The following is a 25705-nucleotide window of genomic DNA, read 5'->3' on the forward strand; positions in this document are numbered from 1 at the left end:
TATGTTTTCCAAAGGGTGTGCAACCAAATATTAAGTTAAGGGTGCCAATACTTTTGTCCAGCCCATTTTTGGGGTTTTGTGTGACATTATGTCATATTTGCTTTTCTGCCTCTGTTTTATATTTGTTCCAATACATACAAAGGGAATAAACATGTGTATAGCAAAACATGTGTTAATGCAATACCTTTTTTGTGTGAAATACTTGATTTTCAGGAAAAATATCAAGGGTGCCAACAATTTCGGCCATGACTGTATATACACGCGCACACACACACACCCCTCTATAGTGTGGTGTACTTGTCTCCATCCAGGGCACTAAGTGTCATTTCTGTCTGCTGCTTCATTCCTCTGCTATCAGCATGAATCACTTCTGACAAGTTTTCTTGACACCAAGAGAAAAATGGTGACAGGGAAGGGAGGTCCAGCAAATTGACAGCCGGAGCTCTGTTCTTGTGAGCTGTGTGGAGGTGGTGTCTCTTCCCTCCAATCAGCTCTCTGAGCACTCCTCACTGAGCTAAGCAGTGTGTAATTTCAGCTCCCCACCACCTTTTTTTCTTAAAGTGGTAGTAAACTCTTGTTTGATTTTACCTATAGGTAAGCCAATAATAAGGCTTACCTATAGGTACAGTAATTATCTTCTGAATGTGCACCGTTTAGGAGATACAGTGAGTAAAATAATTATTTGATCCCCTGCAGATTTTGTATGTTTGCCCACTTACAAAGAAATGAAGGGTCTATAATTTTTCCCATAAGTGTATTTTAAAAGATAAAGACAGAATACCAAAAATCCAGAGAAAACACATGATACAAATGTTATAAATTGAGTTTCAGTTCAGTGAGTAAAATGAGTATTTGATCCCCAAGCAAAACATGACTTAGTACTTGATGGAGAAACCCTTGTTGGCAAGCACAGGGGTAAGACATTTCTTGCAGCTGGTTACCAGGTTTACACACATCTCAGGAGGGATTTTGGTCCACTCTTCTTTATAGATCTTCTCTAAATCCTTAAGGTTTCTTGGCTGTCACTTGGCAACTCGAAGTTTCAGCTCCCTCCCATAAATTTTCTATAGGATTAAGGTCTGCAGACTGGCTAGTCCACTCCATGACCTTAATGTACTTCTTCTTTGTTGCCTTGGTGGTATGTGTTGGGCCATTGTCATGCTGGAAAACCCATCCACAACCTATCTTCAGTGTTCTGGCTGAGGGAAGAAGGTTCTCATCCAAGATTTTACAATACATGGCCCCGTCCATTGGCCCTTCAATGTGGCAAAGTCGGCCTGTACCTTTAGCAGTGAAACAGCCCCAAAGCATAATGTTTCTACCTCAATGCTTTACTGTAGGGATGGTATTCTTAGTCTGCATTTTCTTCCTCCAAACACGGTGAGTCAAATTAATGCCAAAGGACTCAATTTTGGTCTCATCTGACCACAGCACTTTCTTCCAATTCTTCTCTGAATCATTTAGATGTTCATTGGCAAACTTCAGAGGGATGAAATAATTCCTTTCCCCACTGTATGTAAAGGTTTACATCCACGTTAAGCTCTCCTGGGTTAAACACTCATTTTTTTTTTTTTTTACAAGAAGAAATATATACATAAATTGACGTTTTCTGTTGCTTTTGCTGGCTTGCAGCCTTTACTGTACATCTGTAAAAGTATTATTGGAATCAAATGTATTCTTCTCAAACAATGGCTTGCATATAGAGGTGGAGGAATAACTGCACAAGTAGGACATCTTAAACTGTGATTGGCAAGGACCACAGGTATATATAGCTTCTTAAATTAAATGCCAGGTGTTTAAGTACATAGAACTTCTGCAGACAGTTGCATGTTCACATTTTGTATGGCCAGTTGTTCAGATCATTTCCATCATTCAGGACTCTTGGTGCTTCCTGGCTACTATAATGGAGCTAGACTACAGAGCACAAATGCAGTAGCATACATCCTTGTATTAAAATTCAGATCACATGGGCACTGATACCAAAATTTGGCAGAATTGTCTGAAATGGTGTTCCTGTCGATTGCAGCAGCATTGGCAGTCCATAGATGTACCCAAGTCAGCCCTGAATCTTAGAAATCTTCTGAGAAATTCAGCAGTAGTTTGCTGTATGTCTGTATTTAAAGGTCATGGTTCTTACAGAAGGTGTGGGCTAAACATATCCTCAATGTACATGGCATTAAGGATGCATGTTCTTTTCTGGAAATAGAATGACCAGGTGAAATCAGGTGAAGGTTGTGTTATCTAATTGATTTCACTTGTAAATCCTCTGTCAGTGATGGGAGTAGAAGGGCAGGGAAGGATTTCCAAGACTACAGACAGCTGACACATTCATTGTGTATGTAAGGGACACTAGTTAAAAGGTGTATACTGTCATACTGGCTCTCTGAGTCATGCCATGAGTGAAAATGTGTCTGTTGTTTCAGCAGCATCCAATTAAAACCCTGAAGCGGTCCACCAACAAAAAGACAGGCAGTCAGTGGCAACCAGTGGTTGAAAAGAATGCATTTATTAAATAAATGACAATAACAAATCATACATATGTAGAGATAGTCTAGCGCAGCTTTGGTCCAAATTAGAAATACCAAGCTGTACACAGACCAGAAGTACGTTTACAGTGAAAGAGACTTGATAAAGCAAATCTCTTAATGGCAATGAAAAATCAAGAGAGAATATTAACTTGTTTTTCTTTTTTGCTAAATTGAGCATCTAATCCTGATATTGTATTTAAAATACCTTTTGAGGGAGCAAGTCTGTGCTAGAGGTGCATAATCATTGGCACAATTTTACTAAGTTAGGGCAGATTTTTACCTTCATTAGTCTTCAAAAACTGGATGGTGCTAAGAATTTAAAGTGACATTAACGAATACACATATATATTTAGCTAACAAAAAAGATGTTATGCTTACCTGCTCAGTGCACAAATATTGCACAGAGAGTCCCTGATCCTCCTCTACTGGAGTCCCCGACCATTGTTTTCTGCTTCTCCTTCCCTGCGGGTGCCCCTTAAGTAAGCCGTGTGCTGAGGGAGCACTTGTATGGGTGTGCTCCCAAGCTGGGATGTGTGCGTTCATAGAACCACACAGTGTAGCCTGGGTGTTTAGGGATGTGGGGAAGGAATAGTTGGTGAAAGATTTTTTTACCTTAATGCAGAGAATGCATTAAAGTGTAACAAAACCCATGACCCTGCATTAACTATATGTGATCTCCAACAGTCCAACTATCTGCAAATGAGCATGAGCAGTTAGAGCAGTCTTGTGACGTCTATCAGTGTCCAGCAGAGCTCTGGTTAAAGCTTGTAGGAGTAGTTTCCATTCTTCTCTGACTGCCCTATGAGGCTGCATAACCCCTGACCCTCTTTCTGGACAGTGCTGTTGGCCCTGTGCTGATGACCTGCACTCTCCCAAGAAAAAAAAAAAACTCTCCAGCAATACACATTAAACTGAGCATGTGCCGCTTGCCCTCAAGGCTCTGTTCTATCAGAAAAAGGTTTGGGGACATTAGAAGAAGGGGAGGATTAGAGAAGACAGGATCAAGCATCCTTTTTATACAATGCAGAGGATTAACCCCTTAGGTTCCACAGTGAGTATAATAACCATGCTTTACTGCATATACAGACTGGTTTTACTGTTGTGGGTTTAGCAACACTTTAAGTTAAACAAAAAAAAAGTTTACTTTATAACCACTAACCTGCCATGTAAAAAGAAGGGACAATCATTACTTACCTCTTCTAAACATGTGAATTGCCTGCCTGTTATGCTGACACACAGGCTTCCTCAGATTGACTTAGATGGAGATTGTGCATGCCTCTATTCCTCAGCCATTCAGAAGAGCGCTTGTATTAATTCATAAAATACAAAACTGCCGGGGGAATGGCTGAGCATCACTCAGCCCAACTTGATTTTGTTTTGGGAGTGGGATGGAAAATCCCGCTGCCAGAACACAGGGCTGTATACTGTGTGTAGCTGAGGCTACATAAATTTCATACAGTCCTGACAGCTGCTGCATTGATTAGTGAAGGAAAACGTTTTTTTGGACCAGCCTGGTCAAAACAAACTATTTAAAGTTCACTAAAACCTTCAGTTAGGCTTTAAAGGAAACTGTAATGAGGAATTATTTAAGATACAGTTACTTTCAATTTCTTCTAAACAAGGTTTCCGAGGCGGCCAAGCAGCCAGCATTTACAGAAAGAAATCAGCAACTCTTAGATTTCTCACTGTACAGGTTTACTTTTTAGTGCAATCAGCTGGAAATGTCTGTTACTGATACAATGTACCCATAAATACTTAGTTTGAATTGGACAGGCTGGGCAGTTATCGTACGTCTTTGAGATCCCTACGCACTGATAACATATTTAACGTTTTCTAAACACCAACTATTAAACCGAGTCTCTGTTATTGCAGCTTAGAATTACAAATGATAGAATCTGCCTAATTCAAGGCATTACTAGAGAAATTTGGAATGAGACCCCAGACTTCAGAGATTACAGGCCCTGCTGACAATCCTCATTTTTGTTTTGTATTTTCAAGTTCTTTTTAATTGGTTGCCATGGGTTCCTTACTGGACAGAAATGTTTCTATTTTTCCTGACTATGTTTAAGCTACAACAGCATTCCCTTTCTTTTTTTTTTTTTTTTCTTTTTTTTTTTATTTACATAGAATGATTCCCATTTTGTGGCAATCTGTGGCATGCAAAAATACATTTTATTTGTCTAGTTCTGGAAGAGGTGACCTAGGAAGTACAGCAGTCTTATGTAAGCTGCATATATTTTTCTACCAGCTTATTTTAAATGTTTTGTTCAATTTCTCCTTTTCTCTCCCTCTACAGGCAAGATACAGGAAGGAGCAGAGTCTGTACAAGCAGCTCCCCTATATTCCTCTAATGGAGAACCTCTTAAAGGATGCAACTGATGGCTGTGCAATAGCTGCTCTCATCCACTTCTACTGCCCAGATGTGATCAGATTAGAAGGTACCAAAATCGGTTCTGTCTAGCAGAACATGCCACCCCAATTTTAAAGTGGTATTAAACCCAAAAACTAAAATCTGTTGTATTACAGCTTTCCAATTCTTAGATGCGGTGACTGCATGCGGTTTCTTTTTTTAGCCTTCTTTTTTCATTTGGGGATCAGCCAGCGAATTTTTGATTTTTCAGTTTACTTTAATAGACCAAGCTGCCTAGCAAAAATAGTAGTTAGAGCTGTCCTTCAAATTTCCACTCACCTGCTCGCATTTGGCAAGTGGAAATGACGTGGGGCAAGTGTGTCCCACAGGACTGTCTTACTGAGCTGGCTTGGAACTCAAGGCCGGGTCTGTCACTCTAGGTCAGCCTTTCTCAACCAGGGTGCCACCAGAGCTCTTCAGGGATCCCATGGCGTTATGGTAGACAAAGGCTGTGAGATGAGCCCGAGCTTCCGTTCCCGAACCGCACTGTACAGTGATACTGGGAGCTCAGTCAGACCGCTGAATATGCTAAGCAAAGGGAGGGGGAGTGTGTGCTGTGTTTTCCTCCTCCCCCTAGAGTGCAGTACCCAGCTGTGTGAGGGAAGGCAATGTACTGCAACTTTTAATAGGGCTGTATACGTGTGTGTATGTATGTACGTGTGTGTGTGTGTCTGCATGTCTGTGTGTGTTTTTATTTCTGTGCGTGTAAGCATACATGTATGGGTGGTTTGGACAGGTTCAGGATGATGTGGTTATTATGGGTGGTAGAGTATGGGGCACTTGAGGTACTCCTGGATTGGATGGAAGGTAGGATATGTTTGGTAGAGTTATGGTTTGGTGAGTGAGAGAGTATGGGGGGTTATGGTTGTATGCAATGTATGATCTAAGTATGATGAAGTGCTTAGGGGGACTCTGGGGATGCTGATGTGGGGGGACTGTAAGGACCCTGGTGTAATGCGGGGGGACTCTGATGTTATGTAGGAGGACTCTGGGGACCCTGATGTAATGTGGGGTTCATTTAACAGTGTAATCTCATGAGCTAATTTATGAGGGCATGTTTAGGGGCAGGGTAGGGGTTGTGTGGGGCAACTGGTGGCAAGTAACTCTTAAGGCCTGGCTAGTAGCTCAGGACTTGAAATTTTGAGCCCTGAGTTAGAGAGTTGGGGGTTTTGAAAAGAACAAGCTCTCTTCCAGCTGTATCAGTTTACAAGGATGAGAAAAACTGACATTTGAAGCCCATGTCCAGGATCCATTTGTGTGTGGTGGCTCTTGATGCACTGACTCCAGCCTCAGTCCACTCCTTGTGAAAGTCCCCAACACTTCTGAATGGCCTTTTCCCGACAATCCTCTTCAGGCTGCGGTCATCCCTGCTGCTTGTGCACCTTTTTCTTCCACACTTTTCCCTTCCACATAACTTTCTATTAATGATCTTTGATACAACACTTTGGGAACATCCAACTTCTTTTGCAATTACCTTTTGAGGCTTTCCCTCCTTATGGAGGGTGTCAATGACGGTTTTCTGCATAACTGTCACATTAGCAGTCTTTCCCATGATTGTGATTCCTACTGAACCAGACTGAGAAACCATTTAAAGGCTCGGGAACCCTTTGCTGCAGGTGTTATGGCTTAATTAGCTGGTTAGAGTGGGACACTTTGAGCCTAGAATATTGTACCTTTTCACAATATTCTAATTTTCTGAGATTGTGGATTTGGGGTTTTCATGAGCTGTAAGCCATAATCATCATAATTATGACAAATCACAGCTTGAACTATCTTGCTTTGCATGTAATGAGCCTATCTCATATATTAGTTTCACCTTTTAAGTTGCATTACTGAAATAAATGAACTTTTGCACGATATTCAAATTTTTTGAGTTTCACCTGTATGTGAATACTGGGGTTGATTTACTAAAACTAGAACGTGTGAAATCTGGTGCAGCTTTGCATTGAAACCAATCAGCTTCCAGTTTTTTGTTTTTTTTTGGTCAAGGCTGAATTGAACATTAGAAAATTCATAATTGAAAATTAGAAGCTGGCTGACTACCATGCACAGCTGCACCAGATTTTGCACTCTCCAGTTTTAGTAAATCAACACTATTGCGTTTAAAGTATAATTAAAGGAAACTTTTTTGTTTTGTATTTTTTTTTTTAGCTTTGGACAGAGTGGAGATGGATTTTATTGCTGTCTGTGCCCCTGTTAATGAGATTCACCTTCTCTATTTGTCCTGTGGACCATTATCATTAAAAGTAAAAGAAAACCGCAATTTTTGTTTTTTCCAAGAAAAGTAATAGGATATATTCTAATGAGGACACTAATTCTGGTGACCTGGGTATCCTCAAGGAATTCCCTTAATTTGCAGTGATTTCCTCTTATTTCCTTTGTTGGCTATGGGACAGGAAGTGACGGTATATCTCTCCAATAGGACACTGATGGCAAAAAAATATATACGGACAGGGGTTATAACCCTCCCTTACGCTATCAAAAATGAAAAATTGTTAGATCTACTTAATTACTAATTATAGGTCTACTTTAACGACAATAGTAGTAATAATAATATTTTTTTTGACTTGGACCATGTGTGACAAGTAAATTGGTATGGCTGTATTCATACCACGTTTGTTGCATTTACCTCTTGCTGCCAGGCATTAAGTACACTTAGGTTGATATGTATTGATCGCATGTGTATTTATTTGTTTAAACATGAATTGCATTGACGTGCATTTTTTTTTTTTAAGATGTTGCTGCTTCACAGCAGGTTCCATCATTTTTTTTTTTTCTTATTTAAGGTGTGTTGCACAGTGATTACATAGAACATAATATAATAATACCCCTTCTGTGCTTTGCTTAATGAAACCAAATTAAAATTCAGTTGTGAACAGTGTGTATATAAACTACACCAAACCAGCTGCTATACCTTATGACCCCACCAGATATAAACATATGAAAAAAAAATCCCATAAAAATAGGTTTTCCATAAAGTACACCTCTGGTCTACTGTGACCTCCCAACAAATCTATATAAAATATACCAACTAATCAGTCAGATCTAAACAAATCCGATATCACACTAATCAAAAATACATACAAATGTGTAAATCCTGTATAATAATAATACATGTGTGCAGTGCAGCATGAGAGACATTCCTAGTGCCTTTACAAGTCCCCAAATAAATCATAATCTCAGCGTTTACTCTTCAACATCAGAAACGTTCATAAAATTTGTGTGCAAAAAAAATCTCCAGGTGTATTTACCACCTAGTGAATGTTCTGTAAAGGGCATATGCGGACTGTACAGGAGATGACCGGAGACTGCGGACACAGTACAGGAGATGACCGGAGACTGCGGACACAGTACAGGAGATGACCGGAGACTGCGGACACAGTACAGGAGATGACCGGAGACTGCGGACACAGTACAGGAGATGACCGGAGACTGCGGACACAGTACAGGAGATGACCGGAGACTGCGGACACAGTACAGGAGATGACCGGAGACTGCGGACACCGTACAGGAGATGACCGGAGACTGCGGACACAGTGCAGGGGATGACCAGAGACTGCGGACATACAGTCAGGTCCATAAATATTGGAACATTGACATAATTCTAACATTTTTGGCTCTATACACCACAACAATGGATTTGAAATGAAATGAACAAGACGTGCTTTAACGGCAGACTGTCAGCTTTAATTTGAGGGTATTTACATCCAAATCAGGTGAACGGTGTAGGAATTACAACAGTTTGCATATGTGCCTCCCACTTGTTAAGGGACCAAAAGTAATGGGACAGAATAATAATCATAAATCAAACTTTTCACTTTTTTTTTCTTGGTTGCAAATCCTTTGCAGTCAATTACTGCCTGAAGTCTGGAACGCATAGACATCACCAGACGTTGGGTTTCATCCCTGGTGATGCTCTGCCAGGCCTCTACTGCAACTGTCTTCAGTTCCTGATTGTTCTTGGGGCATTTTCCCTTCAGTTTTGTTTTCAGCAAGTGAAATGCATGCTCAATCAGATTCAGGTCAGGTGATTGACTTGGCCATTGCATAACATTCCACTTCTTTCCCTTAAACTCTTTGGTTGCTTTTGCAGTATGCTTTGGGTCATTGTCCATCTGCACTGTGAAGCGGCGTCCTTTGAGTTCTGAAGCATTTGGCTGAATATGAGCAGATAATATTGCCCGAAACACTTCAGAATTCATCCTGCTGCTTTTGTCAGCAATCACATCATCAATAAATACAAGAGAACCAGTTCCATTGGCAGGTATACATGCCCACGCCATGACACTACCACCACCATGCTTCACTGATGAGGTGGTATGCTTAGGATCATGAGCAGTTCCTTTCCTTCTCCATACTCTTCTCTTCCCATCACTCTGGTACAAGTTGATCTTGGTCTCATCTGTCCATAGGATGTTGTTCCAGAACTGTGAAGGCTTTTTTAGATGTTGTTTGTCAAACTCTAATCTGGCCTTCCTGTTTTTGAGGCTCACCAATGGTTTACATCTTGTGGTGAACCCTCTGTATTCACTCTGGTGAAGTCTACTCTTGATTGTTGACTTTGACACACATACACCTACCTCCTAGAGAGTGTTCTTGATCTGGCCAACTGTTCTGAAGGGTGTTTTCTTCACCAGGGAAAGAATTCTTCGGTCATCCACCACAGTTGTTTTCCGTGGTCTTCCAGGTCTTTTGGTGTTGCTGAGCTCACCGGTGCATTCCTTCTTTTTAAGAATGTTCCAAACAGTTGTTTTGGCCACGCCTAATGTTTTTGCTGTCTCTCTGATGGGTTTGTTTTGTTTTTTCAGCCTAATGATGGCTTGCTTCACTGATAGTGACAGCTCTTTGGATCTCCTCTTGAGAGTTGATAGCAACAGATTCCAAATGCAAATAGCACACTTGAAATGAACTCTGGACCTTTTATCTGCCCATTGTAATTGGGATAATGAGGGAATAACACACACCTGGCCATGGAACAGCTGAGAAGCCAATTGTCCCATTACTTTTGGTCCCTTAACAAGTGGGAGGCACATAAGCAAACTGTTGTAATTCCTACACCATTCACCTGATTTGGATGTAAATACCCTCAAATTAAAGCTGGCAGTCTGCAGTTAAAGCACATCTTGTTTTTAATTTCAAATCCATTGTGGTGGTGTATAGAGCCAAAAAAGTTAGAATTGTGTCGATGTCCCAATATTTATGGACCTGACTGTAGTACAGGAGATGACCAGAGACTGCGGACCTGGTACAGGAGATGACCAGAGACTGCGGACATAGTACAGGAGATGTCCAAGACACTGCGGACCTTTGGGGTAGGAGGGGGAGCGGGTGCCCACTGCGCATACGCGAGCAGCGCTGCGCTTTGTGATTGGTCCAGAGTCTTCTGGGACCTGTCATGTGTCCCAGAAGACGCCGTACCATTCACAAAGCGCAGCGCTTCTCGCGCATGCACAGTGGGCACCCGGCTGTCACAGCCGGGTGCCCACACTAAAGATGCTGGCGCCGGAAGACTGTACAGCGCTGGACCAAGGAGCAGGTAAGGTTCTGCTGCAGAGAAGAGACGAGCGGTTGGCCTGGTATTCTGACATGGTGGCGGCGGCGGAAATACCAGACCGGCCGCTACATATTCGCTCCATAAGACGCACTGCCATTTTCCCCCTTTTTTAGGGGGAAAAAAGTGCGTCTTATGGAGCGAAAAATACAGTAAATGCTACATTAACCATCTACCCTTACTCAAGATGGCCACAGCCAGTAATGCTAGGGGGGTTTTCAAGGCGATTTCTCACATGGTGACATGGATGGATGGGGAAGTTTGCTTTGAATATTACAAATTATTAAATAGTAGGATGATGGTCTTCCATTGCTTGGACTCCATCTCAGGGAGTAATCCACCACTTACGGTGCTTCCCAACTCTTGGATTAGTATTATTATAATGCTGGAAACAAAGGCTCCTAATAGTGTGATTAAAAAAACCTTTATTATAAACTTAAAATGATACTTAAAAAAATCCAGCAGATCACAAGCAGAAGGAAGCCGTGTAAATGCACTCAACATACACAGAACTCAAGCCCTCCATTGGCTTCTGGCTGCCCAGCTATCCGATGCTTGTGCAGCACAAAACATGGACACGCCACTCTGCTAGCAATACCAGGCTCTGAAAAGATTTTTTGTTTTCATAAAGTGCACACTAACGCAATGCATTGGTGGGAACTGAGCCTATTAGAAAAAAAAGATTTTGGCTTGTTATTGCATTGAGCCTGCAATGAGCAATGCAGCCCAACACAAGTGGTTTGAATGGACCTTAGAAGATAATTGTCACAACCAGGCTTATGCTGTAATATGAGCATTCCATCTTAAACTACACTGATCATGAGAAAAAATATGTAGTGTTCCATCCTGTTCCCCCTGAAAAATGCTATTTGCCTATGCATGCATGTACCAAAGGAGAAAAAAAAAAGTGTGAAGTATTAGTTTTTGTAGCAGGTAAGTGACTCAGACCTCTAAAGGTTGTACTTAAAGTCGTTGTAAAGCTCCATCATGAAATCTGAAGAAAGCACATATATCTTTAGTGTTTACTTGTCTCTCTCCAATGCTCATTTCTCTCTGGTGCCTCCTTTCTCTATTATCAGCATGTGTCACTTCTTGACATTTGTCCTGACACCAGAGATAAAATAGTGATGAGGAGGAGAGCTCTGCACACAACTCGTCTATTCACAACACAGCTCTGCATTGTTCCTTCATTCCTGTGCTGTGTGTGGAGGGGGGGGCTAGGGTCCCTTTCCTCCAATCAGCTCTCACACACTGTACAAGAGCTCTAACTGCAGCTCCCCGCCCTGTCCTCTGTGCCACTGACAGACGCAGAAGGATTTTATCTAAATTCAGCACTTTGGAAGGGGCACGAATGCGTGGGGAGTGATAATATTGTGGCTCAGCCATTCATACAGCTGAAGCCCGCGAACCCAAGAAGACCAGGTGAAGATGGAAGCTCCGCTGGAGGGCTTAGTTTTCAGGTAAGTCTGTCAGTGTGTGCAAGTGCATACTAGCACATTATGACTTAATCTGCCTGGGGGCCCAGTTTTTGTTTTGTTTTTTTTTGTCCAGTTTACTACCGCTTTAACTCTCTGACAAGCTTTATAAATTCAGCACTTTCAACAAATGTAGAGCAGCAGATAGACCGGTACAACTTATGTAGGAGGATTTGTTTCACCTCTGTGTATCACCTGAGAGGCCAGTCACTTCACTGGGTATATGAAAGGGTTTACAGCAATTTTCATGTAGACTTATTTCCCCTTACTGCTTACTTGCCTGGGTTGACTGCTTTGTTCTAAAATTGGAGATGCCTAGAATGTACCTAGTCCTATAGCAGTCTGAGGGCTCACAACACAGACACACCAGGAAAAACATTTTTCTATTGTTCTAATTTTGATCAGGTCAGGAAGTCTAGGGAGAGAAGGCAAGTGTACTTTTAATGAATACTCACTTGCCCTTTAAGGACAAAGGACCTGCAAGGCAACTAACATTTTTGTTTAGAAACAGAGGCCAGAAATGTGTCCGTTTCCCCGGTCTACAGAGATAAGCTTGATCTCTTCATGTACAGCCTGTAGAATATACTGTATGTATGAAAGTGCTTTTGGTAATAGGATCAGTTTGTATTGTGACTGTTACCATTGGGCAGGCACAGGATGAGAGAACAGTTCATGAAAGAAAAGGGAATGCAGGCTGCTGACATTTATGTAACCTTCTAACCATACAATATTAAAGTGCTGTAAGTATTTATCATGTGTCCCAGTCTTCACTCATGACTTTCATTCGCTTACTGTACCGTTAGTATCAACAGTGTGATCATGCTTACTGTGTTAAATATGTTTCGCCCCTTTTCCCTTCTTAGAATAAAACTGTTATCAATCACTTGACCTTAAAGTTTTCATTTTTTCATTACGTATGTGCACAATACACTATTTCTAAAGTGTGGAGCATGTGTCACTGATGTTGAACACTTTGTAGGCAGGACACTGCCTTGGGAATTGGACAGCTACTTCAATAACTGAATCCATTTGTTGTCTGAACTAGTAACTATCTGGAAAGCACTGCAGCTATGTTAAAAGAAGAAACTGTGCTTAATCTACATATACACCGATCAGTTATAACGTTATGACCACCCAACTTATATTAAGTAGGTCCCCCTTTTTTCTGCTGTAACAGCCCTGACCCATCAAGGCATGATCTTCAATAGGACCTCTGAAGGTATACTGTGGTGTCTGGCACCAAACCGTGAGTAACTGGTCCTTTTAAGCTTCCACCACCCTGTCTTCTTCCCATCGTGCATCCTGGTGCCATCTCTTCCTCATGTAAGCAACATACACGCACCTAGCCATCTACGTGACGGAAAAGAAAACTTGATTCATCGGGTCACCTTCTTCCATTGCTCTGTGGTCTGGTTCTGATGCCCATGTGCCCATTGTAGACAACTTTGGCTGTGGACACGGGTCAACATGGGCACCTTGATCAGTCTGTGGCTACATAGCCCCATATTCCACAAACTGTAATGCACCGTGTGTTCTGACACCTTTCTATCAGAACCATCATTAACTTTTTCAGTAGTTGAAGCTACAGTAACTCTTCTATTTGATTGGATTACACAGTCCAGACTTTGCTCCCCATGTGCATCAGTGAGCCTGGGCCTATGACCCTGTCCCTGGTTCTCTGATTTTCCTTCCTTGGAACATTTTGGTAGGTCCTGACCACTGCAGACCAGGAACATCTCACAAGCTTCAGTTTTGGAGTTGATCTGACCCAGTCATCTAGCCATTAAAATTTGGTCCTTGTTAAAGTTGCTGAAATCCTTGCACTTGCCCATTAACTCTGCTTTCAACACGACAACGTCAGGGACAACGTGCAGTTGCTGCCTTGTATATCCCACCCACTTTCAGATGCCATTGTAAGAAGATAATCAATGCTATTCACTTTAGCTGTCAGTGGTCATAATATTTTGGCTGATTGGTCTATGTTAGAATTATGTGAAGAATTATCTTATTTATTATCAGTAGAAAATATCCAAATAAATTGAGCAGTATGTCTAGTTAGTGACTGGGAACCTATGCAGATAGAAAAAAAACAGGCAAGCAACAGTTCAGTTCAGAGAACTATGTGTTCTGGCAGAAAAAATGCACTTTGGCAGCCCTAAAAAGGAGTAGTCCGTTCATTGATGACCTGACAGCAGTGCCAGGATGTTGCTAATGAGGGGCAATGTCACTATTTCCTCACCAGCCGTGCAGTATTCAAATAGGGAGGCAGTGTGGTGGTTGACTAGCATAGTGACCCAGACTTACTGATGAGCAATGTAATTATCATATACTGGCACTTGCATTCAGAAAGCTTTTTCACATTGGATTTTGGTAACCAAATTACATAATTCTTAACAGCAATACCCTTACCAGTAAGGATATGTGATTTTTGTGGCTGCTTACAATTAATGCAGACATTTTATTTTCTCTTTAATTTTTTCCTTAGATATTTGTTTCAAAGATTCTATGTCCCTGGCCGACAGTCTTTATAACCTTCAGTTAATCCAGGAATTCTGCCAAGAGTATTTGAATGGATGCTGTCATTTTAGTTTGGAAGACATGTTATACGTTTCATCCTCAATTAAGGTCAGTATTTAATTTACTGTGTTAAACCCTAAATTAACTTTGTTTAAATCCATTAAATAGATTCCAAAGGAATGAATCAGAAATAAAAGGTATTCAACCTGTATAGAAAAGCCTGTCCTCTGCCAGCATTATATAAACAAGTACCCTTACTCTCAAGCTCCCTGCTAAGTCACAGTATTAGCTCCTTAATCAGCAAAGGTCATGCTAGCTGCTGATTGAAGAACTCTAGATTTGACTCAGGTGGGGGAGTGTTGAAGCTCTGCAGGTAGACCACTGCTTCCACACAGAGAACAAATGTTTGTTTTTACAGTATAATGGCAAAGGACAGGCTTTTCCACTCAGGCTGTGGCTGCTTTCTAAAGAAAATGAGATATGAAAATGTTCACACCCTTTGTTCTGATACTCCTGGAATCTATTTATGCTACTTAAACGTAAAGTTCAGTTGGGCTTTAGTCCTTATTCACATGGGTATATCTATGCATATACCTATGTCTCCTATTTGCCCTTGTTTCTATCGCATAGGTATACGCATAGATATACCCATGTAAATAAGGACTAAAGCCCAACTGAACATTACGTTTAAGTATCATAAATAGACAGTCTTCACCAGTGTGGGATGCACAGGTATTCCACGCATCCACATGAAGGCAGTCCCGTTCATGTCTATGCACGTATACAGCAGCTGGTCCCCACAAAGAGGCATGTCCCCGAATGCATATTGTCTGTGTTCAGGGACATGCGCATACACCTGCATGGCTGTGAAATTGGGATGGTGTTTGTGCAGCAGCTGCATCTCAGTAAACATGAATGAGACTATCTGCATGCAGATGAACAGAACACCTAAGCATCCAGTGTGGGTGAAGATGGTCCTTTGCACAGGTGTATGCATAGATTCACCCGTATGAATGAGGCCTTAAACTGAACCTTGGAGTATAGAAATATTGGACCTGCTTTTGCTTAATTGTTTTCAACCATGGCACCACCTGCCTGGAGTTTGCATGTTCTCCCTGTGCCTGCGTGGGTTTCCTCCAGGTACTCCGGTTTCCTCCCACACTCCAAAGACATGCTGGTAGGTTAATTGGATCCTGTCTAAATTGACCCTAGTATGTGTATGTATGAATGTAAGTTAGGGACCTTAGAATGTGCACCCCTTGAGGGTTAGGGACTGATGTGAATGTACAATATATATGTAAAGTGCTGCGTAAATTGACAGCGCTATATAAGTACCTAAAATAAATAAATAAAATGGTACAAGTTTTGGAGAACTCAGTCCTCATTATGGCTTCTTTATGTTGAGGGTCACATACTGGATGGGTCTTCATACTTTTACCCACTTCATTGGCTGCATGCTTATTCTAGGTATTAAAGCCAAGCTTGGCATAACTACCCTGTAGTCTGCATATTTTAAAGTCTGCAAAGGCAGCTCCTGTATTTTTTTCCGATCTGTTTCCTTTAAGTAACATATGAAAGAGGGGGTTTTTTTTTTTGTTTTTTTAAGCGCTCTGAATTGTCAACGTGCTGTTAGTTTTTAGCACTAAAAGCAAGAGGAAAAATCTTATAATTTTGTTGCATGTCACATTACTGAAGGGGAGTACAGTGGACTTTGGTTCTGCTTTAATGTCTACTAAAGGCCTCACCTATTTAATTCTAGAAAGAGTACTGAGCTGCAAAAAAATGTAAGAAAGTTTAGCTTTGATCAACTGGAGAATAGATAAGACTTCATTAAATTAAGTCCTTAAATGAATAAGGGCCCATAAATGAGAAGAAAGGACTGTATGCAGCCCAAAAAAACCACCACTTTGACATGCCTGACCTAAAGTTAACCTCGTAAAGCCCTGACTATAATACTAAGCCAACCCTCTGTAAACCTCAAACTAATTCCTAATGCTAAAATAGCAGAACACTTTGCCTTACTTTGTGGCAGGAGCAGCTGCTTTGAAAGCTGTCAGTTCTACACAGATAAGTACTGGTATTCAGTATTCTAAATCTATAGCTGCCTTCTCCTTATCAGAAATCTCAGAGTACTTTATAGAAGGTGAGTGGAATATTGGGCATGAATGCTTAAAGTTGATTTCCACCTTTGCAGTCAAATTTAAAAACCCCCTTTATTTCTGTGTTATATTCCCATTCACATTACAAATATATAAAAAATATATATATTTTTAAAATGTTTAACCTTTTTAATTGTTTCTTTAGAGCAGGAATATACATAGGACTCTGTTGGCAACTTCTATTGCTTTGAATAGATAAGGGACAGATTGGAGGGACAAGACTGAAAGTGTCTTGAGATCTTTAGCCCTTTTATTAGTACAGATGGTCTTGTGCATCTAAGTAACTGATAATGAAATCTACCAGCACAGTATAGACAAGGTTTTTTCCTGGCCCCTCAGAATGTCATAATCAAGGAAGTACAAAGTAGGATTTTTTTTCAGCAAATATAAAGTAGATGTTATCCAAATTTTGGCTTCAAAAGTGGAAATACACTTTAATGATACCTCTTGGTTGATGAAAAATAGGATACTTCAGACACTGCTTGTTAATGTCTCTCCTCCTTCTCCAGGTAGCACCATTGCCTGAAATCTCAGTGCTGAATGTGTAGCTTTTTATGCGTTGAGGCCTGGTTCACACTTATGCAGTTTTGCTTTTGATCCATTTCTGCAGTTCTTTTTGCAGTGTATTTTTTGCTTTTTTTGATGTGTTTTTTGCATTTTTTAATGCTTTTTTGGGCCAATTTGTTGTTGCAGATTAAAAAAACGCAAAACTAATCACGTGTCAAAAACGCACTACATGCTTTTCTGCAGCGTGTCTATTAAAGCCTATTGAACCAAAAATGCACTGTTTTTGACCCTTTCAAAAAAAAAAAAACCCCCGCTGTGGCTGAAAAAAAGCATAGATGTGAATGTGCCCCTTAGGAAACCATGTTAAATGGACTGTAGTGTGTTTTTGGAAAAAGCACCAAAAAACGCATAGGTGTGAACCAGGCCTTATTGGAAATCCTAGGAGAGTAAGGAATGTGTGCAGCTAACTGAATACATCTAAAGCTTTGCTGGGAGCGGACCCAGTTTAATAAACGCTGTATGTTGCCCAACACAGGTGCATGACATGAGAGGTTTTGATTATTACAGTAAGTTTAAATACAGTTACTAAATATTTCCAAAACTGTTAATTACCAATAGCGAGTGCTGCTTGTTCTCTGAAGGAACTGTACAGCTTACTAGCCACTTCCTGAGAACCTTGCACAAAAATTGTAGATGCATTTCTTCTTTCAGCATCTGCAAACATTGCTCTGATGAAACATGCTATGAATTTTCAATCCTTTTCAATGCTGAACAGTGATAACTGTGTAGCTAAGAACAATCTTCACATATTTTGACGGGTATTGGTGAATGTATGATGCCTCCCTCTTCGTTTTACTGTTAGCATTCCTGGACTTTTTTTTTTGCCTATTCATCATGTCCCTATTGATCTTAGACTTAATTTCCACATTTCTGATTGATATCTGATGTTTGTTTTGACAGGCCAATTATTTGGTGTTCATGGCTGAGCTTTTCTGGTGGTTCGAAGTGGTAAAGCCTTCATTTGTACAGCCAAGAGTTCTCAATCTTCAAGGTAATGTTTCTGAACACAAAAAAATAACTTGTATAAAAGTCATCAAACCCTAGTAATGTTTGGTTGTTTTGAATTTTCAGAAATGTCTATAGGCTGCTGTGCATGTTCATTCCATAAGGTCCTCCTGTAAAGCAGCACATAATACGAACAGGGTTTAATGGGTCACAAACATTTCCCCCTCTAGTGGTCAGAATTGGCACTGCATTTAAATCTCATCTGATGATTTGTGTGCTTGTCCAATAAAGAAAACAATTGTGAGAGAACTTTATTCTTTTTGAAATTTTTTATATTTCCTTGAACGGTTTAAAAAATGGAATCTGAGCAATGCTGAAACAGTTAATGCTGCCAATGGCAAAAGCATGTAACTTTTATACTAGTGGAGCCAACGGTTTTGGCTACACTGTTAACACTACTATTTCCTATGTCTGCTGATCAGACCTGCCACATTGGTGAGAGGGTGGGCTAATATAATATGCACTTTTTTTTTTTTTTAAATTCCTTTATCAAAAAGTTGCATTGCATGGACATACGTAGAGGCAGTGCATAACAAGGTCACAAAAAAAGTCAGGCAAAACTAGTAGTGATACAATAAAGTCTACATGGGAGCGGAGAGTACTCAAGAGATAGATAGCGGTCTGCACAGCAAGTGACTATCAACAGAGCTGGTAGGTCTCAAAAAAAGACTGCAGAGTGGACCACTGACATGTTCAGATTGGTTGTGGTGTAAGAATGCAATTATATTGTAAAAAAGAAAGAAAAATATCTGGGGTCACCAGGGAGGCCCCAGGGCTGTAATAACCAAGTCGGAACATATAGGCTATGCAACAGAATATAATGGTCAGATAGGTACAAAAACTACAGAGAATAAATCTCAGAGTTACAGAAAGGGTGCGAGAAAAGAGTGGGGGGAATAAGAAAGGGGGACAAAGAGGAGGAGGGGAGGGAGTTAGACGGAAAGGAAACAAAAGAAGGAAAGAGACCAGGAAAAGCAGTTTTTCTCGCCCGGGACCATAAAATGGCAGAACTCGGGAACTCAGCCAGGTTGTGAGACAACCTGTAAGTAGGCATTGGTGTAAACAAAGTATTGCTATGGCCTCCATGTGTCCTGGAGGGTCTCCTCATGGTCATATAGAGTAACCGTGAGATCTTCCATGTCCTGGAGTTCATTAATTTTGGAGAACCAGAGAGACTTCGAGGGTGGGTTCACAGACCTCTAGCACAAGGAAATGCACGCCTTTGCCGTATTTAGTAGCTGTGTTGTGAGTGAAGCCTTGTATTTTTGAATTGGGTGTTCTGTGAGATGCAGCAAGCATGCCGTGAGCTTCCCCACCAGGTCAAATCTGGTCAGGTGTTTGATGGTCCTGCGAAAACTGTTTAATTTTGGGACAATCCTAAAAAATGTGCAACATCGTACTCTGTCCAGTTCCACAGCGCCAAGAGGTATCTGGCAGGAAAAATGCAATGCAAGGTTGTAGGCACCCTGTAACCATTTAGTCAGGATCTTGTAACTGGTTTCCTGGAACTTTGTGGCAATAGAGGATATTCTCCTTTTGTGAGTTCGCAAATTGCCTGCCAAGGTCGGATTCCCACTTGGGGAGAAACGCAAGGGTGAAGTCGAACACCGGTCGACTCAGCGGTGCATACATAATGGAGAAGCTATGACAAATTGGTTCCTGCCTGTGGCAAATACTCTCCAGCTCCGTGAGTGGATGGAAAATGCCAAGAGAATGAGAGTATTGACGCAAAAAATGCCGGCGCTGAAGGCCACTCCAGAAATTCAAAGGAGGATCTGAGGTATTGGCCAAGGCAGTTTAAGAGAGCTCCCCATCCAGGCCCAGGAAGTCCCAGTGGTGGAGACGACTCAACCTGGCCTGGCTCAAACCTCAGGTTACCTAGAACAGAGATCATGTACGAGGGCAATGGCAAGACCATGGAGCTGCAAAATACATCTTTGGAAACCTTCAAGTTACTGCCCAGGGTGGGATGATCAGTAAGATCCCTCGGCAGCGAAAAAGTGATCCGTGGCCAGCCCTTCAAAGTGTCGTGCGAACCTTCCATCTCCATAGCCACCCAGTGTTTCGCCTCGGCATGACAGTACCAATCAATTAGCCTGGTCAGGTGGACCACCTTGAAGTATGCCTGTATATCTGGAAGGCCAAGCCCACCCAGGCGTTTGGGGAAGTGAAGAAGACCAAGTTGCAGGCAAGGCTTCTGTTGATATCATACAAACTCCCAGAAAAAGGAATTGACACGTTTGAAGCATGTGAGAGGCAGCTGGACAGGGAGTGCCTGTAACAGGTAGAGAATCCTAGGTAAGACTGTCATCTTAAGAGCACTGCAGTGGCCGAATCTGGTTGAAGTAAGCAAATGCCAATGGAGTAGGTCAGTTTGCAACCGAGTGGTTCAAAATTTGCTGAGTAGAGAGAAGCAGGGTCTGAAATGATGTTAACTCCAAAAAAGCACATAGAGCTAATTGCCCAGTGAAAGGAGTAGAAGGGATGAAGATAGTCGATCGTGGCTCGCTCCATCAAGATGTTAAGAGCAGAGGATTTGGACAGATTAATTTGCATGCACAGACTAGAACAGTTTTGGCAGACGACAATGGGTCCGTCACAAAAAAGATCAAATCATCTGCAAAATGCGGCCACCTTGTTGACGCCAGACACCTTCTGGTATCCCACTCTATTTAGGTCCGCCCATACAGTGCAGATAAAAGGTTCTAGAGAAAGAATGGAAATGAAAGGAGACAAAGAGCAGCCCTGGCGATTACTATTTGTGATCAGAAAAAAGTCAGAGCTAGTCTTGTTGACCTTGATGGCAGCCAAGGGGCAGGAGTAGAGGGAGAAAATCCAAGTCAACATGATTGATCCCAAGCCAGTATGTTCCAGGGTGGCACACAGGAACTGCCAATTAACCCTATCAAGCCAATATTGGTGTGGTGTAGGCTGGTGCCAGCATCCCTTAACTATAGAATAAGAAACTTTTTGGGGGCTTTCAAGGCACACATTATAAAATAGTAAGATAAATTTTATCGTACAAAAATATAAATATAAAATCACACAACAAAGAGTAGGCTGTCAAATGTATTTACAGCAGACATGGGTCTTCTTCAATACAGTTTCAAAAGCAAAGCTCAAGTCATCATAGATTTGGACACTGACGCTTTTCGAGACAAACTTAGAATCTCTTCTTCACAGGTGCCTAGATGCAGAGTAAGATAACTATAGCAGAAACACGTCTGTAAATACATTATTACAAAAATACAATACTACCAGGGAACATATGCAAATGCTATACTGACCCTGTATTAATTGGCTGATGAAAGAGAACTGCCAAAGTTTTAAAATCAAGACATATTTGCTGTCGCCATCTACAAAGATCACCCAGGATGGGACCACGGAGCAATTTTCTACTGCTTCGGGTCACTCCCAGGGGTGGCACCATGGGGGCAGGGCAAGGGAAAGTAATATAACCTTCAATGATTCCTACACAACAAAATGATATATATACACATGTATGAGAGTATTTCTGTGACCATAAAATCATGCTACCCCCTACTGTCAGTCAAAGAAATGATCTTTGCTGTGCACTTGCTTAGCAAAAGATGGATGTATGGGGGAAAAGGCTGGGTCTAAAAACCAAGTTGATTTAAATAAAGGCTTCCTTATGTTGGATTTAAAGGTATTTGTTTGCAGCCAAACATATAAGCTCCCTCCTACACCAGGGTATGTATACCTTCCTTCAAAAAATAGCCAATGTCTGTAAAGCAAAAGAGAGGAGGAAAGATAATCTGAAAGACATGGCACAAAAAAAAATCCAATATGATAGATGTAACAATAGTAGATGAAACATATCTCAATATCCTCCTTACTTACAGTGGGGAAAATAATTATTTGATCCCCTGCAGATTTTGTGAGTTTGCTCACTTACAAAGAAATGAAGTGTCCATAATTTTTATCATAGGTGTATTTTAAATGACAGACAGAATATCAACCAAAAATCCAGAAAAAACAGATGATACAAATGTTATAAATTGACTTGCAGATCAGTGAGTAAAAATAAGTATTTGATCTCCTACCAACCAACAATAATTCTGGCTCTCGCAGACTGACTATGTGTTCATGTGGTACACAGATTAGTCCTGTCAGTTTAAGAAGGTGCTCCTAATGACAACTCATTATGTGTATAAAAGACACCCGTCCACAGAATCTTTCTTCCATTCAAACCTCACCCCCATGGGCAAAACCAAAGAGCTGTTAAAGGACATCAGGGAAAAAATTGTAGACCTGCACAAGGTTGGAATGGGCCACAAGACCATCAGCAAGAAGCTTGGTGAGGAAGAGACAACTGTTGGAGCGATTATTTGCAAATGGAAGAAATACAAAATAACCATCGATCGCCCTCGGTCTGGAGCTCCATGCATGATTTCACCTCATGGGGTAAGGATGATTATGAGAAAAGTGAAGGATCAGCCCAAAACTACATGCCAGGAGCTTGTGAATGATCGCCGTGTTTGGAGGAAGAAGAATGCTGACTATGACCCTAAGAACACCATCCTTACAGCACAGAGGTGGAAACATTATACTTTGGGGGTGTTTCTCTGCTAAAGGTACAGGCAGACTTTGCCTCATTGAGGGGATGGGGCCTTGTATTGTAAAATATTGGATGAGAACCTTCTTCCCTCAGCCAATACACTGAAGATGGGTCGTGGATGAGTAGTACAGCATGACAATGACCCAAAACATACCGCCAAGGCAACAACAAAAGAGTGGCTCAAAAAGAAGCACACAAGAAGTGGCCTAGCCAGTCTCCAGACCTTAATCCTATGGAAAATTTATGGAGCGAGCTGAAACTTCGATTTGCCAACCAACAGCCAAAAAACCTTAAGGATTTATAGAAAATCTGTAAAGAGTGGACCAAAATCCCCTCTGAGATGTGTGCAAACCTGGTAACCAACTAAAAGAAACGTCTTACTCTGTGCTTGCCAACAAGGGTTTCTCCACCAAGTACGAAGTCATGTTTTGCTTGGGAATCAAATAGTTACTTTATTCACTGATCTGCAACTCAAATTATAACATTTGAGAAAGAGGGTATAGGAAAAAGTGTGGAGGGTGGGAAAAATCTAAAATATTAGAAACACTGGGTCTTTGACAAAGCACATAAGGCACGTAGGCAGGGAGCCGCCCTATTGGGGGGTGGAAAAAGAGATAAAGGAATGAAGGTGTATGGATTTGGGACCAGAATAAAAAAAATTAATAACATACATAATACTGCAAACTAACAATGCAAGGGAACCAAACTAAAAAGAGCAATGTAACAAGGGGGTACAAAGTGGGTTGTGAGGCAGGCTGCTACCCTGAGAAACAAATTAGTGAGGAGAGCGAGTCCCTCCATCCAGCCTAGCTGCACCAACAGGAACTGTTTATGACCCCTGTCTAAGCACAAACCAGTGATATGACATGGGATATATGCCCCAGAGAGCCTATGTTGAAAAAAGCTGTAAAGCGGCAGGACAGGCCCCATAACCCCACTCAGAGGGGCCCCAACCCAGATTGCAAAAAGCAAGTACTAAGTGGACTAAAATAAAAAGCAAATGTCCAGATCTTTGTGGGAACGTCAACAGAGGAGCAATGGGCAGGTAATCACCCAGGCTCAATATGTCCAAAATTATGACAAAGGGGACCTGCCAATGGCTAAAATGTATGCCACCCAGAAGGACTGAATGCCCTTAGACATACATTAAGAGGAAAGCAAACAGACTTAACTTTACAGACATCCACCGTGGCTGTTCTGGGTCAAGGGATTACAGACTTAACCTGGCAATGGCAGATTTTCCAGTCCACCGACCTCCTTACCAGATCAAAGGTATCAAAAAAGCAGCAGAAAGGCTAGTATTCAACACATATGGCCAGGAGTATCAATGACAGAAAAAGGTAGGGAAAAAAAAGAGTACCTGGGGGAGTCACGGTCAGTGCTGAACAAGATGAATAAACATCCAGTAAGTAAGGAAAACAGACAACAGTGGCTGCAGCAGATAAAGAAGTCCAACAAGCCTAAAGAGTCTTCACAAGTAAAGCTTGGGAGCCAGGCCCACTACATTGCGCCCTCGGGAAGCACAACTGGCAAAGTTAGGCCTCTAACATAGCTGATGTGGGTCTGGTAGCTTACCAAATGGAGGCTCGAGAGTGAGGTCTCCTGATCCTCTGTGTCCTTGGCAGAGGCAGGTTAGAGGCCTCCTCTCGTAGTAAAAAAATCAAACCAGTTGGGGACCTCCACAGCAGGCTTGTCCAGGAAACTGAACAGAGCTGGAAGCTGGTTGGGGGAGTTCAGGTAGAACTCCCTGCTTATGGACAATAAGGTGAAACGGGTGGCGCCAACAATAAGTCGCCTCCGCTGCATGGAAAACCTCCAGGAGTGGTTGCAGCATCTTTCTAATAGCTCAGGTTTGCCTTGACACATCTGGGTATACCTGGATCATGGCTCCGTTAAAGTCAATGGGACCAAGCAGAATCTCCTCCTTGACTGTATAAAAACGGACCCTGCAGAGGACATTGCATGGCAGAGGCAGGGACTGCTGAAAACAATGAGGTGAGATACGGGGGCCTTGCACTTGATGAACTCGGTCCAGTTCCGAAGTAGGCGGTTTCCCCAGCAATTAATTGAGAACCGTCATCATTGTGGTGCACAAATCCATGCCCATGGTGGCCTCCGGGATCCCCCTGAGGCTCAAGTTGTTCCACCGATTGCAATTCTTGCCATCATCCAGGTTTAATTGAATATCAATGAGATGGCGGAAGGCTTGCTGGTCAACCTCCAATGTGTGGCAGGTTAATGGTAGTAGAAGATGTCTTAAGTTCTGCCATCCGTTCCTCCATGGTTTTGACTTGCTGACGGAGGAGCAGGGAGTTGGTTAATACAGCCTCTTGTGCACCCCCAGATTCAACAAACATTTAGCCAGGTAGTGAGTGGGGTTGGGGCCCACTCCAAGGGTTTGTTTTTTTTTGCATGCTAAGATACTATAAATTATACTGTTTTCTTCAGTTGCAAAAATTTTAATTTATTGCAGTACATTTTATCTATTATTTATGCTATAATAAAATAATTATCTATCTATTATAATGCTGCTGTTTGTCTTAATGCAGCTCAGATAAAATTGGTCAAATTTATTTTAAAATTAAATTGAATTAAATAGAGGTAACTTAATATTTTCCAGGTAATGATTTTGGACTTTGTGTGAATTAAAATAAACTTGGCTTCATTAAGGTTTTACATTTCCCTTTTGTTTTTAGACCCCTCTAAGCCGTCTTCAAAATCATCGCACTTTAACAGGAGACATACACTTGGAAGTTCCTCAAATGCCAGGTACACATCACATATATACTGTATATTCTTTTTTTATTTTTCTGTTATAGGGAGTAGATAACATCACAGTTTAGATTAATGTATTCTTATTAGTAATGCCATTGGCTTGTTATGCTCAATCTAAAAATGTACAAATATAGTGCTA

The 25705-nt window shown here is 41.4% G+C and overlaps 1 protein-coding gene across 2 annotated transcripts in view; it reads left to right on the forward strand.

Moving 5' to 3' along the window:
• Positions 1-25705, forward strand: part of CAMSAP2 (calmodulin regulated spectrin associated protein family member 2) — a 169832-nt gene that overhangs the window by 105699 nt on the left and 38428 nt on the right. For both annotated transcript variants that reach the window (XM_089688690.1, XM_089688691.1), the window contains 4 exons: positions 4825-4966; positions 14450-14589; positions 18108-18198; positions 25488-25560. In XM_089688690.1, coding sequence (XP_089544816.1) covers positions 4825-4966; positions 14450-14589; positions 18108-18198; positions 25488-25560 — 446 coding nt within the window. The remainder of the gene's footprint in view (positions 1-4824; positions 4967-14449; positions 14590-18107; positions 18199-25487; positions 25561-25705) is intronic.

The sequence above is a fragment of the Staurois parvus genome, unplaced genomic scaffold (genome assembly GCF_062004578.1).
Source record: "Staurois parvus isolate SC_StPar_1 unplaced genomic scaffold, SC_StPar_1.0 ptg000450l, whole genome shotgun sequence".
NCBI lineage: Eukaryota > Metazoa > Chordata > Amphibia > Anura > Ranidae > Staurois > Staurois parvus.